This window comes from Mirounga angustirostris, unplaced genomic scaffold (genome assembly GCF_029215605.1).
Source record: "Mirounga angustirostris isolate CCGP_5_RB_7025 unplaced genomic scaffold, mMirAng1.0.hap1 SCAF_8, whole genome shotgun sequence".
Classification (NCBI taxonomy): Eukaryota; Metazoa; Chordata; class Mammalia; order Carnivora; family Phocidae; genus Mirounga; species Mirounga angustirostris.
The window spans coordinates 83,143,632-83,163,555 of NW_026991716.1; the positions used below are offsets into that span (position 1 = coordinate 83,143,632).

General features: G+C 39.3%; 1 protein-coding gene across 8 annotated transcripts in view; it reads right to left on the minus strand.

Annotated features, from left to right (window-relative positions):
• Window positions 1-367: 367 nt before the first annotated feature.
• Window positions 368-19,924, minus strand: part of LOC123837952 (uncharacterized) — a 114,439-nt gene continuing 94,882 nt past the window's right edge. For 2 of the 8 annotated variants that reach the window (XR_010413697.1, XR_010413698.1), the window contains exons 2-4: window positions 7,516-15,766; window positions 6,825-7,008; window positions 368-3,923 (exon numbers count right to left, since the gene is read on the minus strand). Coding sequence is in view for 1 of the 8 variants with exons in the window: in XM_064597890.1 (XP_064453960.1) it covers window positions 1,293-1,395; window positions 3,796-3,923; window positions 6,595-6,692; window positions 6,825-7,008; window positions 12,245-12,346 (615 nt within the window). In the remaining 7 variants the exon portion in view is untranslated. Of the gene's footprint in view, window positions 3,924-6,594; window positions 6,693-6,824; window positions 7,009-7,515; window positions 15,767-19,924 lie in introns of those variants that run through there. The other 6 variants (XM_064597890.1, XR_010413699.1, XR_010413702.1 and 3 more) reach the window with 6 other exon arrangements.

Genomic DNA, 19,924 nt, shown 5'->3' on the forward strand with positions numbered 1-19,924 from the left:
TAGTCTCCAGTACCATTCAGCAGCTCAGCTGAGAAACCAAATATAATAGAAATTTGTTGTTTTTTGACCACCCAATATGCATAGACCATCATTTTATTCATTGTACCCCAACTTTTCTCTAGAGAACCATGTACTTCTTCCCCCACTTTTAGTCCACATACTCTGGGCCCCAGTGAGCAGCTTGTTCCCTAGACACAAACCAGATTGTTTGGTTTTCTGTCACTTACAATGGGAAAAAGTCCTCACTGAATTCCGAAAGAAAGAAAGAAAGAAAGAAAGAAAGAAAGAAAGAAAGAAAGAAAGAAAGAAAGAAGAGAGAGAGAGAGAGAGAAGAGAAAGAAAGAGAGAGAGAAAGGGGGAGGGAGGGAGGGAGGGTGGGAGGAAGGAAGGAAGGAAGGAAGGAAGGAAGGAAGGAAGGAAGGAAGGAAGGAAGGAAAGAAGGAAGGAAGGAAGGAAACCAGAAGTGGCATAGTGTAAGTAATGGATAAACAAGATGGAATAGGCAAAAACTGGGGAGAAAGTAACTAAGGAGTATCTCGTCTTCTATTTGTACCTGGGGACTGAGACCATGTGCCTCTTGCAGCTTCCCCAATAAAAGACTTGACAGGAAATGAGTTAGGAGTTTGGAGAATGTTATTTATTGTGGCTTTCTAGAAGGGCCTACAAAGAAAAGATTCACTTAGGCTGAAACTGGCCATTTGAAAGCAGAAAGGAATGAAAAGTAGGGATATGCTAATGAAGTCCACTTCTGTTTGTAGCCTGCAATCCAAGATGGCTAAAAGTCCAATGAAATGAAACCAGTGTTGGAAAAATGGAATGCTTTCCTGTCAGCTAAGGTTCGTGCCAGGAAAGGCAGGGGGGAGTTGTTCCAGGAGACCAAAATTGGGATATTTTCCCATTCAACTATCTGCTGTTATGCACTCTAAACTGACAAAGAGAACAACTAACCTAATTGCAAAGAAGCTGGGAAATGAGCCTGCAAGCAAAAGGCAAATTACTGGTGACTCTTACCATAGCTATGGTTTAATTTTATCCCTAGGCACAGAGCAAAATGGAAGCCATTCAGCTGAGAGTCAAGTGCATGAGCCAATGTCTGAGACTAACGCAAGGCTGGCTGCTAAGAGACTGAACACAGTTCACAAACTACGTTTTGATAGGACATCTGACTTTGGGTTCCTAGCCCATGGAACTCAGGGAATGAAAAGGGCAGTGGGAGGTAGAAACCTTCATAAGTTGTTAAGGAAGTTGCTTTACTTGAGCTCTAAATCAACTCCCAGAACCCCAAAACTTTGCTAACCTGAAGCAGACTGCTCCAAGATGTTACTATTAGATAGCTCATTCTCCTCATATCCATCTGAGATGTAGGTATGGAAACAATGGACGAAAGAGAACCTCCTAAATGGCAGAACAGGGATCAGTCACACTGTTTATTAAATCTTCTGACTCAGTAGATCTTGGTGGGGCTTTGTACTTTCAATCAGCTAACTGGGCTTATTACACACAGACACACACACACACCCTTGAAATACAGTATTTTAGGGGTAAAAGAATCTGAGATATAGGCAACTTTGGGCCCTGACTATATCAATGATTGTCACTCATTCTGCCTCCCCATAAATTTCACAACCTGGGGTACACAGTTCATCAATGACATAAGGATACCAAGGCAAATCTGTCTTCTAAAAGTATCGAAAAGGGGCGCCTGGGTGCCTCACTTGGTTAAATGTCTGCCTTCGGCTCAGGTCATTATCCCAGGGTCCTGGGATTGAGCCCCACATGGGGCTCCCTGCTCAGCTAGGAGCCTGCTTCTCCCTCTCCCTCTGCACCTCCCCCTCGCTCATGCATGCTCTCTCTCAATAAATATAAAATCTTTAAAAAAATAAAAAATAAAAATAAAAGTATCAAAAAGGAAGCTGGGCCTGCACATGGGGTAATTCTTCTGGGCCACTATCAAACAGAGAATCCCATCATCCCAGGTAGTCTCCTCTCTTTGGGATACTCTGGCCAGAAACAAAGGGGTCACTACTGGCTTTATTGTGGCAGAAAACACTGTGTTTTTACCAAAACTCATTTCTTCTTCATCTGGGCAAACACTGCAGGAAGGTGGACACATATGGCTGAATTCTATCCAGTGGAATGTGGGGGAGAAGTGATGAACACCATTTCCAGGCTTGGCCCGTAAAAATCTCCCAGGTTTGTAGGCATGGTACCAGATTAATCCAGTCTGCTGGGTGCTGGCACAATGGGATTCACATGCTGAAGATGGTAGAGCTTCTATCATCCTGGTTTCCTGGGCGATTACTTGGAGCTAATCAGGAACAACTGAATTGGGTTGTTATATGAAAAACATGAACTTTTCTTGTGCTAAGCCACTAATTTGAGGGGTTTGTTGTCACAAAAGCTAGCACTAATTTAATAAATATACAGATTGACATTTGTGTCACATTCGTGGGGCCGCAGTAATACACCCAGAGTTATGATTGGACCAGGTGAGATGATTAACCAGGGTCACCTAAGGAAGCATGGCTAGAGAATTCTAGTTGTAATGAGAAGGAAGCAAAACTAACTGCTAGAAAAGTATCCCCCAAAGTCAGGATCAAGTAAGGAAAGCATTCACAAGAGAGAAAATAACAGGGAGCAAGCCAGGAGGCCCTTGAGTGAGTTGGGTTGCTGAGCATGAAGACAATCAGAGCATATGGTGTACATTGAAGGCAGAGATGTGAGGGCAGCAAAGGTGTTTTTGCACAGGTGCCCTTAGAGGGAGGCCTCAAGGTGCAAAGGAACTGTGCAAATCCAGACACTTCCAGCCCCATCTCTCACAGCCAGCTCTGCAACCCATTAGCTTGCTGAAGCCTCAACCTACTGGCTTCATTCCTCCAAACCCCATTTCTCAAAGGTTGGTTTACTTCTCAACTTCTTTTATTATTTTTTTTAATTTATTTTTATTTATTTTTTTTTTTTTAAAGATTTTATTTATTTATTCATGAGAGACAGAGAGAGAGAGAGGCAGAGGGAGAAGCAGGCTCCCAAGGAGCAGGAAGCCCGATGCGGGACTCGGTCCCAGGACCCTGGGATCATGACCTGAGCTGAAGGCAGACGCTTAACCATCTGAGCCACCCAGGCGCCCCTTTTATTATTTTTTTAAGATTTCGTTTATTTATTTGGGTGGGGGGAGAGAGAGCACAAGCAGGGGGAGTTGCAGGCAGAGGGAGAAGCAGGCTCCCCACTGAGTAGGGAGCCCAATGCAGGGCCCGATCCCAGGACCCCAGGATCATGACCTGAGCCAAAGATAGACGCTTAACTGACTGAGCCACCTAGGTGCCCCTCAACTTCTTTTATTTAACTTAGGTCTGTACCTGCCACACGCTGATAATGTTTTCATGTTCTACTTCCTAGCCCTCAGCATATCCGCACTTAATATTTGAACTTTTCTGTAAGCTAGTAGTTGTTGAGTACATTACTATGGGTAACTAACTCCTATCCAGAAGAGAAAGAACCTGCTATTTTCACTATAGTGTGAACTCTACACTCCACAATTCCACTGTTTGTTAGCTCCTTCTGGGATTAAATTGAAAGCACCCAGATGAGCACCCAGGATGCAGAAGAGGGCAAATACCCATGAAGTCCCCTGCTTCTGGGACATCAGGACTTCATGACAAGTGCCACAAGCCTCTAGGCATTCCATGATCTTTTCACCAAGCTAACATTCCTGAGGAAGGAGGCATCCAGCTTTTTGTTAAAGGTCTCAGTAGAAACTTTGCCAGCCTCAGTCCCTCCCCACTACCAAAATCTCACCTGTCTCCAGTGGTCCCCATGTCTGAACCTCTTCCCAGGAAGAATCCCAACACAAAGAAACTATCATCGTTTGGATTACTGAGATCCCAAAGGTCTTTTGTTTGCCCTGGCCTCCAGGAACTGTATGCCTGTAAGGACAAGGACCAATAATGCTTAATAAGGATCTTTGGTTCATTTCCTATGCTTCTTCTTTGCAAACGAGTAACACATGACTTCAGGTCATAATGAGAATATTCATGTTTTATTTTGTGGGGTCCACCTATGCAAATTATCGGTACTGAGGAGTGCTTAGCGATGCTGAAACTAGAATACACCAAGATGAGTATGTGATGAATAACGTGGACAAATCACTAAAGCTTAGGGCCAAAAGACCATAGAAGAGTTAAGGACAAACTAAGGGCAGGCCCAGAGGCAACAGGATGAATCACAAAGTCCAAGCTAGGTGAAATAGGATAATCAGATTCTAAAGGAAAATCCTTTATGAATGAGGGAAAAATAAGCTGAAGAAAACAAGAAAGCCTAGGTACAAGGATGGATAGATGGCACCACAAGATGATAAAACCTGAATATCAGTGTCCGTGCAGATGAGGGCTTGAATTTTTACATCTCTACTTTATGTATCCTACGGCTTCTTAAAATTCAATTAACCACTTACAGCCTTAAAGGACTTGTAAAATACAATGATAATATCTACATCCTAGAGTCATTATAAGAATTGGTGCTTATCTTGATGAGTGTACTTTATATATTTCACTACCCCTTCACCCACCTCTCCTCTGGCAGTTTGTTCTCTATTTAAAAGTCTGTTTTTCTCTACTTGACTAACATAACATAATAATAATTTTAAAAAAGTAATACCAAAAATAAATAAAATTTTAAAAAGTAAAAAAAAAAAGAATTAGAGACTATATATTTAGACATATATATTACTTGCATCATATAGCAGGCATCAATAAATGGTGGCTGTATTAATAAGATTATTTGGTTGTGAGCTTTCTATTTATTTTTTAAATTTTAAATAGGTTCCATGCCCAACGTGGGGCTTGAACTCACAACCCTGAGATCAAGAGTCACATGCTCTACTGACTGAGCCAGCCAGGCGCCCCAAGTCATCATTTATAATACTTACCTTGCTTCAGCCAACAATGAATATTTAGCATTTAAATCTTTTAGTATTTATTCATTGAACAGAATAAGTAAACCCCTTTTCTATGTAAAAGTCTAAGCTAACTGCCAAAAACACAGTACTACCCCATGCATGTACCACGTTACTTGTTTTTACGTGACTATCCATCTTGGTTTTAAACTGCCAGTATTTTTAAAGATTTATTACTAATATAAGTCATCTTCATTTCTATACAATATTACCCAATTTGGCTGCCTTTTTTGTTCTCCTAAATTCTTTTTTTTTATTGAGCCAACCCTTTGTTCTGGAACCATGTTAATATACCTTTTGGTCTATTTATACATGTCACATCTTGGGTTGACTTTTTATTCCAAGTTTCTTCCTGGCAAAGACAATGATCACAGTGTGCATACTTAATAAATGTTACATAATAATAGCCATTAAATGTTCCTTTAAAATCTTAAGCAGCTTTTTATCTTTAGCTTCTACTTTGAGATAATTATATACTTCCCCAAAACTATTTATAGCTCCCGTCAGGAAGAACAGCTGAAAAAAAATGTGTTCCCAGTCCTGCCAAAACTATGGTAAAAGTGATTTAAACTCTGAATTTCTGTTGCAAGTGTTCAAATGGCATTCAACATATGGATGTCTGAATCCAACAATAGAAAACTTTTCCCAACCAAAATCTCCCTGATGGAGGTGGTTATTGAATACATCTTGTCCATACACCATCATCATTCATTTACCAACAAACAGATATGCAAAACAGTTACAAAAACACACCTTGTCCTTCCTGTTACAGTCCATCTGTATCTGTGCTCCTCAGCTGCACCATGAGTCATGTCCTCCTCCCTCCCTTTGAAGCCCAAGACCCAGCATATTTAGTCAAGACCACAGATGTAGTCACAGATCACCTTACAAATTAGAGGAACAGAGGACTTCCTCCATGACATGATTTGCACATCCCAGGGTCAAAAAATTATTTACATATGTGCACTACTCTTGGGGTTGCCAGATTTAGCAAATAAAAATTTAGAAGCCATATCCATTCTATACAATCATGCCCCAAACCAGCCTAGCCGCAGTGTCTGAAGACCCCCAGATGAGAATCCTCAGTCAAGGAAGCAGGTCTATCTAGTGGGCTGGTCACTGGATTTGGAGACTGAAGACTGGGGTGCTGGTTTCAGGTCTTGCCACTTAGAAGCTGTTTGGTTTAAGTAAATCTATTATGATTTTTACTGCCAAGATCCTATTATCAAAAGGTCCATTTCCAGACTTTTGGGAACCACTACCCTTTGTGAGTCACCATACTAGGTGCTGGGGAAACAATAGACAAGCACAGTGCTCTGCTCTCGGGGAGCTTAGTGTCCAGTGGGAAAGAAACCTACGAACTCAAGGGGGAAAGGTGGGGCTGGAAATCAAGACCTAGCGGGTGTCTTCTTTTGTTCTTGTTTTTGTCTTTTGGCTCATTGCATCTCGGTCAGATTACATTTCCCTTCAGTATGCATAGGGTGCATCTGGTTTTACTACCTATTTGTTTTCATGAGAAGACTTCTGCCCTCAAGAGATGAAATAGAACCCACTGCTTAGCAATAGTAGCCTCCACACAGATGAACATGACCCTGTGACGTCTTGCCATCTAAACCAATCGTCGTTTCTGAGACTGTAAATACCTTTGGGGAAGTCGTACAAGAAAATGCCATCTTTCTTCCTGTCAGAGAGAAGTGTCTTCTGTGCCATTTGCAGTTACCCTGCTCATCAGATGAGTGTCCTGGAAGAGGAGGTGAGAGCAGAAGGAAATTCTCTCTAGCTACTGACAGTTTCCCAAGGAGTCCCCAGCATCCATGAAGGAAGAGTTCTTCCAGCATAGGTCCAGAGGGACAGAAGTGACAGCAACGCTTACCAGAGCAATGTGGGGTATGCAGACCCAGCTTAGGTCCCCTCCGAAGTTTAAGTCCACACTGAGAACAAATTGCTGGCCCACACACCAGGAAGCAGCAATTCCTGGCCTCATCACATTGACCTGCCTGGGTTCTTTTGTCCATGAGCTCAGCTTGTTTTTTTAGTGGTAAAGCTTGGGTGATGAACTAAAAAAAAAAGAAATTATTTTCTTTAAAATGTAAACATTCTATTATTCTTCTTTCTACTAATAAAAATGCACCTATGCAATTAAGATACTTTCCAGAACCACATATCTGGCTTCTGCTTACTTGATCACTGGTTTTTCCAAACCTAGCACCCTCATTGTCCAGCCCTTCTCTGTGTGACAGTGAAATCTCACTGACTTGAAATAGAAGGAGCTCTAAAGTTGGGAGCTGTCGGCTCGGTTAGAATCCCAGCTCTACCTCCTCATTGCTGCGGGAATTCGGGCAAGTCATCTAGTTGCTCTAAAACTGCTTCTTCATCTGTTGACAACCTCTAATGTATCTGACAACCTCTAATAGTGGTCCTGTCACAGATGGTCAGTAAGATAAATTACACAATTTAAAATATACTTTCATAAATACATAAAACAAACTACTGTAATAGGTTTAGGGTACAGTTTCTTTCTCAGTACAAGAATTCAGTTGATTAAGCAATTCTAATTACTATACCAATTAGGAAGGAGTTAATGGGCGTCTTAAAACACTGCCATCTTCTGCCAGGCTGAGAGGGATCTGGTGACATAGCAGGATTGTCAAAGCTGGAACAGAGAAGCCAGGGCTCTTGATTTCATCACCTCCACCTGTTCACCCCCAGTCTTAGCTACTATACCTAAATGCTGGTACTTTAGACAAATTGGTACATAATTGAACCCCAGTTGTACACCAAGGTAAAAACTTTCCAAAAGAGATTCTGGGATCTATGCAATTTAAGGGAAGTAGTGGGTATCTAAGTGTCCCCAAAATTTCTGCCACAGTCGGCAAATTCCATGAAGGTTCTGTGCCATGAGAGATGGTGTATCCAAGGCTGCCAGGGGTCCAGTCAGCTTACCAGTCTCTTTTCTGATGTAGCCAAATACGGTTAATGACTTAATACCAAGAACAAATCAATCTAGGTTTTATGTTAATATCCACAACTTTGTGTATAGGTTTTACTGCTATGATTATTTATTATCTAGGGCATGTAGAGTAGTAATGATCCAGTATGATGCTAAGTAAGCTCCTCTCACTAAGGACTCAGTTCTGTTAGCAGAGAATAATAGAAGCAAGGAGGCACAGAAAAATATGAACTCGGCACTAGGCCAAAGCTGTGAATCCAAGCTATGCCTGAAAAAGTTACTTCATCCCCTGGCAACAGTTTCCTCAGCTGGAAAAAGGAAAAAATACTGTGAATTAAAATAGATAAAGTATATTTTGATATAAGCGGCCAAAAATGGCACCCATCATTATTATTAGCATACTTTTATGCTAAGAGTTGGTACTGTTACAATTTTAAATGTTTTCAAATTCCTTAAAAAGACATCATCCTTCACAAGTACCACAAATAATGAAAGCTCACATAGAAAGGAAATTGGTTTATATAATCTTCTGATCAATTGACTATTTTTCCCTTTTGGGAAGTTTCAAAATACAGTGAAAACCAGAGATAAATATTGTGCCCTGTGAAGATGTGGATTTGAATATAATGCAGTCAGAATGTGCACTCCAGGGCGCCTGGGTGGCTCAGTTGGTTAAGCAACTGCCTTCAGCTCAGGTCATGATCCTGGAGTCCCAGGATCGAGTCCCACATCAGGCTCCCTGCTCAGCAGGGAGTCTGCTTCTCCCTCTGACCCTCTTCCCTCTCGTGCTCTCTGTCTCTCATTCTCTCTTTCTCAAATAAATAAATAAAATCTTTAAAAAAAATTTAAAAAAAAAGAATGTGCACTCCACCCTCTGCCACAACCTTATCTCAGTCATTTTACTAACCTCAACACAAACTGAATTTTTTGGACTAGCAGTACAGCATCATAGGAGGATTTTATTATATTTTAAATTTGAACTTCACCATTGTAATCGTCTTTTGCTGTGCCAGTTTGGATAGGCTACAGTCCCCAGTTCATCCATCAAACACTAATCTAAGTGTTGCTGTGAAGGTATTTTATAGATGTGATTAAAGTCCATCATCAATCCACGTTAACTAAGAGAGACTGTCCTAGATAATCTGAGTAGGCCTGATTCAATCAGTTGAAAGGCCTTCCAAGCAGAACTGAGGTTTCTCCCAGGAGGAGAAAATTCCACCTTAGGCAGCAGCGTCAGCTAGTATCTATGAATTCCAGCTTGCCCTACCTGACAGCCTGCCTTTGGGATTTCAGATTTGTCTAGCGAGTCCCACAATCATGTAAGCCAGTTCTTGCAATAAATGTCTTAATATTTTCTACCTGTTTTGTTTCTTTTGTTAAGTGCTAACTGATATAGCCATAAAGCTTTTTTTCTTTTTGTACTAAATGTAATTGACTGCACCTTGATATCTCAATTGCTCCTAAAGGTTCTCTTTATTATGTATGAGTTCAGTAGGGTTCACGGTAGATGAGAAATGGTCTTTTTCTATTTTCATGATAGATATGAAAATGTTTTTAATTCAACATGATCCTCTACTTTGCTATATCTTTCTTTCCATTTCAGGAAAAAAAAAAAAACTATCAAATGTAGATTCAATGGCAATCTTCTTTTGTAACTTAAAAAGAAATATGTTTATTGCATAGGAGTGAGAAAGAAGAGAAAACCCTCATATCTAAATGGCAAGAAGGTGAAACTCATTTATAAATAATTGGTATTTCCTATAGATTTAAAAGTGGATTTTAGAAAGGACTTAGGTTTTACAAATGGAAGTGCGATCTGAAATCATTTTGTCAAAATAGGAGCAGACATTGTCATGGTTTTGCCAAGTGATAATCCAATTTTAAATAATTCAGCAGTAAAATTTCCATAATTCTCCTAGAGAGAATTCCTTAAAACTGTTTCTTAATACTAGTGGTCTTTTGCCAAGTTTCATCTCATCTTTAACTTCTCTGAGAACTTCTAAAACTAGAATATAATTATATACACACAGGTTTGAGAGCTAATTTGAAAATAAAAACCCAAAGGAAGCACGATTTAAAACTCAACTCAGATTTTAATTTAACAGAAAGTATTAGTCATGACAAATCTTTCTAAGATGAAGTAGTCCTTTTAAAAAAAACTCCACTTTTAGAAATGTTAAATATTTATTCATTTTCTTATTGGGAGCTATTTTCCTGGTTGTAATAATATGCACAAATAACCATACTTTTTTATTCTTGAATTACAACCCAAAATTCAAAGTGTTTTTTTTTTCATATAGGTCATGTACTATTGTAAAATAAATTAATTTTAATTACAAAGGACTAGTACCAATATATAGCTAAGAAATGTATTACCATTTACCTGTAATAACAAACATGTGCTTTAATATTTTTATTATTTGAAAACTGAGTCTTCAGTGAAGGCAGTTTAGCAGGACTAATGTTGTGAAAATAACTTTGAATTAAGCCGTCCTTTAAACTTAAAAACCATAGTAGAATAAAATGTCAAGCAAGTAGAAATTTTTCTGTGATATATACATAAATATTTTCATGTAAACAAAAGCAAAGATTAAGAACAAATTAAATATCTTTGTCAGCAACTGAAATTATACAAAGAGTAAAAAGATTATCTTATCTTCTTCATGCTTCCTTTGAACATGACTGGCATAAGCAGAGCAATGGGAAATTCGGTGAATTGTACATTCCCCTCATACTCTTCTGGAGATTATATACAGTAAAGACATCTCTCTAGAGGAAAAGAAAAACATTAGAGGAACTAGACTCTTGAAAGTCATGACTTTCAAATACTAAATGACTCCTTTTGCTCTAGCGTGAGACAACATGGCCCATCAGAATTTTGCCAGCTGAGAGAAAATACAGCTAACACTGGCGAGACCCAGCACTAACACGTGTGGCAGCAAACTAGGCACAACCATGTGTCGAGTCTCCTCTCAATGCAGATGACCCGTGCACTTGGAGATAATGAATGGCTTCCAACACTAACATTTTTGTGTAAGACAGACAATCTTAAAATGGGTATATTTTCAACAAGAGTGCTTCTTGAAACACCTGCTTTAGGATCAGGGACCCAGGGACCTGCTTGGGAATCAGAGTGTTCAACGAAATAGTGTGCATTCCTGGGCCCAACCCCAGCCCCTCTGGGGAACCCGGGCCTCTGTATTGTTAACAGGCACTCTGAGAAACAAACTGAGGGTTCTAGAGGGGAGGGGGGGAGGGGGATGGGTGAGCCCGGTGATGGGTATCAAGGAGGGCACGTACTGAATGGAGCACTGGGTGTTAAACGAAAACAATGAATTGTGGAACACTACCTCAAAAACTAATGATGTATTGTATGGTGACTAACATAACATAATAAAATAAAATTTAAAAAAACAAGCTCCCCTGGGAATATTTAGACACAAATTCCTATTAAAATTTGAATATCACTACTCCAGACTATTGGGGATTTCTTTTGACTCTCTCTTGATCGCAGATATTTCGCGATCTCTCTCATGCCTCTTACCTATAATACGCAAGAAGGAAAATGAAAACAAAAACATTTCTGATTATGTCTGTCAGCGGCAATAATTAGTAGTGGTATTTTTCTTTCCCCCTCAAGAAAATACAGGGCAATAGGCAAAATGGGATTCTGCACCTAAATTTTTCAAAGGTACATCAGAGTACATTTTTTTTTAAAGCTTCCAAAATATATACATAACAAACACATTCAAAATGATTTGTAAACTGCCCCCTATCAGGAGTCTCCAGTGTAAAGAGATCTGCTGTTGGGTGGTGGTGCTGAGTTCCCACTAACGCCCCGCACAGTCTTCTCTCACAAACACAGAGCATCTCAGCAGGCACCCGGAGCTCTCGCTCTTGCCCAACAATGCACTGCCTACCAGGCAGCACAGAAGTACCCAAGGACTGCTCATAAGAAAGGACAAAGGAAGCAAAGCTCAGTTTCAACTCCTATCACAAAAGGCGTCTCAAGACCTACCGCCAATATGGGAGATGAATACAGATCACGCTGACTTTCCTCAGAGAAAGTATAATTTCAAATAGACGTATTATTATCCGCTTGAAATCCAGTTTATATTGAAAATGGAAAGCATGATACACTTCCAGGTGCTCCTAGGTATCTACTACAGTGTTTATGTTCCATAAGATCCCTAGTGGACAAAACCAATTTTAACCTGTGAATAATATAAATTAGAAACCAAAGAGGTAGGTGACTGTCAGCAAAGGCTGATCCCAAAACAACATGCTGAGTAAGTGCTTTGAGTCCCAAAAGAGTTCTTTAACTGGAAAATGAGTTCTAATACCATCACAACTGCCTTGAGAGCAGGGTTCTTCAGGTCCCTCATGATGTCATCAATCTTCCAAAGTCCTAATTCCTGATACAGTGCTATGGGCTCTTCCAACATTCAGGAGACATTCCATTTTGAGAAACAGCTAATAAGTAAACTGCAAAGAAGTAATACTGGAGACCAAAGATTGATGCTGACGTCAGCCGAGCTCTTCACAAATCTCTACTCTCACATGGAGGAAAGCACATTAGAGTTGGGCAAGATTCATCTAATCCAACTCCGTGGCTGTAAAACTGAAGAAACAGAGGCTTATTTTTCCCACTGGCTCACAAAGCACTAAAATGCTGAAAAGATGCTATAAAAATCCAAAAAGTGTTCATGTTAAGTCAGCTATTTATAAAGCCCATGATGTGGCCAAGAGACTACACTTTCAACCCTTATGACCTTAGTCTGCAGCCCCATCCCCTTCAGCTGTTTTATAAAGTGTGTCAGTGGCCACAGAGCAAGGGGACCAAAGGCTCTGGATGTACCGGAGTGGGGGGGGGGGGCAGGTCGTCGGCAAGAGAAAAATAATTAGAAACCCCAGACCTGCCCTATTAAAACTTGCTCTATGCTCGGACCAGGACTTATCTTTGCTTCTTTGTAGGAGACACACTCTTGAGCACATTCACAAACTCTAGCTCTGCTATGGGCAAGCCCTCAGGCAACAGTGCTATTTTGCCCAGAACATTTAGAAACAGCTGGACAACTGGAAACCTCAGACCCTGCAAGGCCAAGACCCACATACAGCTGTATTGAACTTCTCCATAGTTGTCAGTCACTTATTTTGTAGACCAAAAAAAATCACCTTATTTCCTTATAGCCTTATTTGTCTAAGATTTTTAAGTTCCACTGTAAAAGGGTGGTTGTGATTTTTTTTCTATTTTCCACACTTTTTGTAATGTTTTCACATTTTTTTGGTAATAAAAAAAAGTGAAACTACTTTTAAAAGGAAGGTTTTAGTCTAAAAAAATTAAAGATACAGAGTTCCTTCCTGACTATGAAACACTTAAACCTGAATGGTATGTCTACATGGCAAAGAACAGCAGTCTCAGGATTCTGACAGACCTTCTTGGATTCCAGCTCTACCATTAACCTTGGGCAGGATTTTCATCTCTCTGAGACTTACTTTCTTCTTAAAAAAGAAAAAAAGAATACCTACCTCACAGGATGCTGTGAGGAAAAAAATTGCACAGTGCCTGGAATATGGCAGGTGTCCAATAAATGGTAGGTCCTTCTCCCCACCGGACTCAGTGAGAATCCTTGAGTCAAAGGAAATACCACAGCCCATGCCAGCTACCTCTTCACTGCCTCCCATTTAAATTTGCAAGGATGCCCTGTCTCCTCAACTTTGCTCTGAAGAATCGCTATTGTGCTTAGAAAAATGTCTACATTTTTATGTTCTCTCCTTTAAAATTGGACATGCAGATAAAACATTTTTTAAAAACTATCTTCCTAGAAATGATAATGCAATGTTCCCTAAAGCACAACATGTCATGTATAAAAACAATTCTGAAAAACATGACTGAATTAGTTTGTACATTATTTCTTAAAGTGCACCAAAGTAAATATTAATGACCTTTAAAATGTCACTACTGCCTTGGGTTATTTTTTTTCAATAAAAGTAAATATTTATCTACTGAGATGTGTGTGGTTTTGGCTCCAATGTGATGACAAAAAGCAGCAATGTCTTCCGGAAAAAAAAAAAAATGATAAACTCAATTAAGCATACCTTAGCAGCATCCAAAACACCTACAATTCAATGTAACTGCAGGCTCAATAAAGCACAGTCTTGATTCCTGCTTCAAAAACAAAATCAATCAAAGAAACAAAACACCATCTCCCCACCCTAAATCAAGGATTTCTCTTGAACCCTGGAGGTAACATTTGTGATCATTTCCCTATTGTGTATCCTTGGTAATAGAATTATAACTAATCACCATTCTTTCTTTACACTGAGCACACACACACACACACACACACACTCCCTATAAAAACCAATAAGGTACACTTGGAGGACCCATGTGAAAGAAAATTCAAAGTCCGATAAAGAGCAACCATCACCCCAAACATCAGGCAGTGCAACATTCACACCACTGTCCGGTGTTCCCCACACACATAGACAGCACTGGGACGTATCCGCCGCCGCGTGTGACCAGGAAGACGTGGCAAAAACTTGAAGGACTTGGGCATCATATCCAGGCAGGCGTCATGGAATTTCTTAATCCTCCAGTAGTAAATCAGTGGGTTCAATGCAGACTTGAGGTAGCAGAGCCAAAGTAGCCAGGTGCTAATCTCAAAAAAGTTGTGCTTATAGTAAAAGTGCTTACTGAATGTGGCCACAAGGCTGTAAGTGGTGAATGGGGCCCAGCAGACGATGAAGACAGCAAACAGAATCAAAATGGTGGTGAAGGCACGCGTTTTAAAGCCCATGTCAATGCTCATCTGGAAGGGTCTCTGTAGACTCATGAGACCCAGTTTGCTGGCCTGGCTGAGACATATACCCTCGGGATAGCTGTGGATCCTCAAGGCATTGTGCCGAAGGGTGTTGAGGATGCCCATAAATGAATACAGTATCACCAGGAAGGGTAGGAAGAAAGAAACTAGAGAAATCAAAATCACATAAGCTTGGTAACCCGGGTTGGTTGTATACCCAAACACACACTGTGGGGCTCGGGAAGGGATCTGCAGGTCAGGGTTTCCTACAGCCAAAGGAAAAGCTATACAAAAGGAAGCCACCCAAGAAACCGCAATTAGAATCTTAGCCCTATATGGATTTAGCTTATCCTGCCTCTGGACTATAATAAGGAACCTATCGATGCTAATGATGAGCAGGATGGCTACTCCCTCTATCACAAACAACCAGAAAAACATAGCAGATACCCTACAGAAGAATTTCCCAAAAATCCATCTTGTAGTAAGAATAGTTACCAAGGCGAAGGGCATGTTCAGCACTGCAAGCAACATGTCTGCAAATGCCAGGCTGGCAAGGAGGATGTTAATTGCAGAGCGCATGGCAGCTTTTTGGTAAACCATCAGGCAAACAACCAAGTTCCCAAGGAAAGACACAGACAGAATAAATATCATTATAGCAGAGAGGATGATCTGGAGAGGCAAGTTTAGGCTCTTAAAAACTGCTGGTGTTGGGGGTACGGCTGTGCCATTCACGGTCAAGGAACTCATCCCAGTGGGAGCCATCGCGTCCATGCTGTATCTGAGCAGCGGGCCAAGGCCGGGATGCTGGAATGGTGGAGGGACTGTAATGTTCACGTAAGTGTTTTCATAGACTACAAATGTTGTGTTGGTTGCCCCAGTTCGGGATGCAGTCAACACTGCGGAGAAGACCATGGTTTCAGCAGGATGGAAGGCGTGAGCAGAGATGTGGGTGGTCTTCAAGCATGTCAACACAGAGCAGCAGTATCATGTTTCATTGATGGGCTTGGAAACACATTCTGGAAAACGGACAAAGAGCTCCATCTTCCATAGCAGTCCTTTTGCCTGAAAACAAGCCCAAAACACAAAAAGCCAATGAGAAATGGGCTTTGTAAATAACATTTGACTTCTTACTTTTCATCATGAAAGACAAGTTTTTTAAACCTTGAAAAATACTTAAGTCTCTGGCCTGCTAAAATATGGTTGTTCTGTTTTATATATGTCAACCATGATGGAATTTTCATGACATTTATATATAAAGTAAAAATGAAGAAAATCAAAAATGTATCACTGCCTCAAAAGCAAAAGTTATAACCTTCCTGTTAATTTTTCTTTGAAATTTCCAATAGCAGCATGGCCTTTCCACAGTCACTATTAATATAGATTTTAGTATCTGATTCTCCTGAAAGTACTAATATTTTTCTTAATAACTCTTTGGTACAGGTTCATATTCCATTTTTACATTAACATAAAACTATTTGGCAAAGAACACTGAAGTCAGTTTCCTATTGATTGCATTATAATCACACACTTTTGTTCTAACATCCATATAAGGAGGTACTAGGTTATTTTCTATAAAGGTCTGAAACAAATTCCTGGCTTTCTATTTTTTCATGTTTCTTCTCAAAAATCCCAACACCAACCATACTGGAGAAGTTATTCAAGAGGAGAAAAAAATTACATGTAAAAAGTCTTGGTCATATTTTCAAGAGTTTTCTTTTTCTAAAGCTCTCTTTGCTTCTCATATTCTGTCTTCTTTCACATGCCCACCCACTTCCATCCTTTAATTTCTGATTTATATATTTTATCTTCTCAATTTCTTCTCCCTAAAATCGACTTGATTGTATGTTAGCAACTTGATAAAAGATGTCAAACAAATAACAAAGATGGGGATTCTAAAGGAGATAACCAGAAAAACATTCAGGTGTGGAGAATCTATTATAGAAAACTTTCAAAAATATTTGGTTATTTTTTTTTTAAGACTTTATTTTTAAGTAATCTCTACACCCGACATGGGGCTCACAACTCTGAGATCATGCATGCTCTACCAACTCAGCCAGCAAGGTGCCCCAAAGATATTTGGTTATCTTGCTCCAGTTTATCACCTTTCTCTTATCCTTACCCTCAACTTCTTATCAATTTCTACAACCCTAGAATTTTCCATAAGGGACTTTCTTAATCTACTATCTTACTAATCCACTTTTGTGGCATGGGCTCTTCCTTCTTTACTGGGGAGGCAACCTCTTTAATTAGAAAGATCTCTCTTTGGATTTATGAGCAGATGCCTTTAATAAAGCTCAAAAATTGGGGGAAAATAAATGCATGGAAGTTTAAAACAACACTGTGATTTGCTCATTATTTGAATTTAGAATTAAGTCATCAATTTTAGGGGAAAATGCAAAAAAGTTCACTTACTCATTTCCTGGGGTATGAAGTGTGGAGGCATCCCATTTGCAAGACCCAAAGATCTAGCACTCTAGCCAAATCACAGGCTGTCTATCATATTTGTATCTCTCTACAATCCCCTCTTCGTTGTCCAGGGCTGCCTTTATGAATAAGGAGAATACTAATCTGTTTGATTAAAACATTAATTTTACTATTTACTCTCATTTTTATAGCTTAAGTTCTTTATCCCTATTAGATTTCATTCTTCTTCACATGTTCACTTTGAAATGCAAAATATACTTGAACAAGAGGCCACACTAATCCAGTAATTCTCAAACTTTATTAACCACAAAGGTCCAATGGGAAGGAAGCAGTGGTAGCTGGAAAGCTTTACAACATAATCACCATAAGTCTCTTTAAAATTACCTAAATATAAAAAATAAATAAATAATAAAATTATCTAAATATACATACAAATAAGAATAAAGACTTTGCTTGCTACATAAATCAGTTTCAATACAAGTCTATCTCTAAAGAAAAATTATAAATAGGCAAATGTGTATCTTAAGCCTAACGTAATAGTTCTAATTGTGCTTGACCAAGTAAAACAAACATATCTCCATCCTGAAGTAGTACATGCTTTATAATTTATTTATTCTCACTGAGATATAATTGACATTGTAACTTTATTTAGTTTCATTTGTACAACATATTCAATATTTATATATATTGAGAAATGATCACCACAATAAGTCTAGTTCACATCCATCACCACACAGTTACAAAAAAATTTTTTTCTTGTGATGAGAATTTTTAAGATCTACTCTCTTAACAACTTTCATATATGTAATACAGTATTATTAACTATCGTCACTATGCTATACATTTTATCCCCATGACTTATTTAGTTTATAACTGGAAGTTTGTACCTTTGGACCCCCTTCACTCGTTTCATTCATATACACCCCCTGCCTCTGGCAACCACCAATCTCTTGTTCTCTTGTATCTATGAGCTTGGGCTTTTTCTTATTTTTTGCTTGTTGTTTTAGAGTCCACACATAAGACAGATCATACAGTATTTGTCTTTGTCTGACTTATTTCACTTAGTATAATGCCCTCAAGGTCCATCCATGTTGTTGTAAATGGCAAGATTGCATTCTTTTTGTGAATATTCCATTGTGTTTATATACCACAATTTCTTTATCCATCAATGCATCAATGGACACTTAAGTTGTTTCCGTATCTTGGCTATTGTAAATAATGCTGCAATGAACATGGGGGTGCATATATCTTTCTGAGTTAGTGTCTTTGTTTTCTTAAGATAAATACCCAAGAGCAGAATTGCTGAATATATGGCATTCTATTTTTAATTTTTTGAGGAATTTCCATACTGTTTCTATAGCGGCTGCACCAATTTAGATTTCCAACAACAACGTATGACAGTTCCTTTTTCTCCACATCCTTACCAATACCTGTTTCTTGTCTTTTTCATAATAGCCACTTAACAGGTGTGAGGTGGAACCTCACCTGTTTTGATTTGCATTCCCCTGATGATAAGTGATATTGAGCATCTTTTCATTTATCTGTTGGCCATCTGTATGTCTTCTTTGGGAAAATGTCTATTCAGATCTTCTGCCCATTTTTTGTTAGGATAGTTTGGTTTTTTGCTATTGAAATTGTGGGAGTTCTTTATAAATTTGAATATTAACTCTTTATCAGATACATGATTTTTAAATATTTTCTCCCATTCAGCAGGTTGCCTTTTCATTTTGTTGATGGCCACACTTTGAAACACTTGGTTTCCTCAACCATGTTGAGGAACAAAAACAAAACCACAATTTAAAAGATACTTTTTAGGTTCTCATATAAACATATATAGTCATAATATTTCTCTGCCATCAAAGCCCCCCTTTACTATAAAAACTTCTAACTTATAATTCATTCCATTATTCACTCATCAAATATTTATTTAAGTACCTAGTATGTGCCAGGCACTAAAGAGACAGCAATGAACAAATGGTTCGGACATCTGGTTAAAAGGGCAGACTGACCATAGACCCTGCATCTCAAAATCACACTGAAATGACAGTAAAGGGATTTTTTTAAACAAAATGTACAATCTCAAAGGACAAAAGGTATGAATGAAAAACACGTCAACAGATAAGGCATTTCTTTTTTTAAGCGTCCTAAGACAAAAAGCAGATGGAGTAGCTGACTGAACAGAACAGAACAGAAAACTCTTCACCCTCACTACTTCCAGGGAAATATGCTTAGAAGCAGCTGACCAACCCTGTGGGGCAGCTCTGATTGGAAGGTACCAGTTCCCACAGAAAGTGTAGGTGGCACTAAAAACTGTTACACTGACTGAAAATCTATCTTCAGGGCCACACGAGTCCCACTCCACGCCCAGGTCTCCCCTCCTCTGAGCAATCACATGAAAGCACACACACCCATTCCAGCAGCCCAAGTCTGGCACAGGTGAATCTGATGAGCATAAACTTGAGTGCAGGGCTGAAAACAGGGAGACTGACTGAATGTCTGTACATTCCACAGGAGAACCTAGCCTTCTTCTCTACCCTGTTCCCAAAGTGCCGGCAGCCTGACATATGCTACCCATGCAGGGCTAAAATATTCGTGTATTCCAGTAACTAAAAAGCCCTAGAGGAAAAATTTCTAGATCCTAACATTTAATGGTACCCCAAGAAAAATGCTAGTTTGGTGCCCAATCATCTTGTATACTGAAGCCCATCCACTCTCAAGCCTAACCCATGCACACAAAGCTTCTATTCAGCTTTTCGGTACCTATTAAATATAAACGGCCAATTTCTCTAATATAGA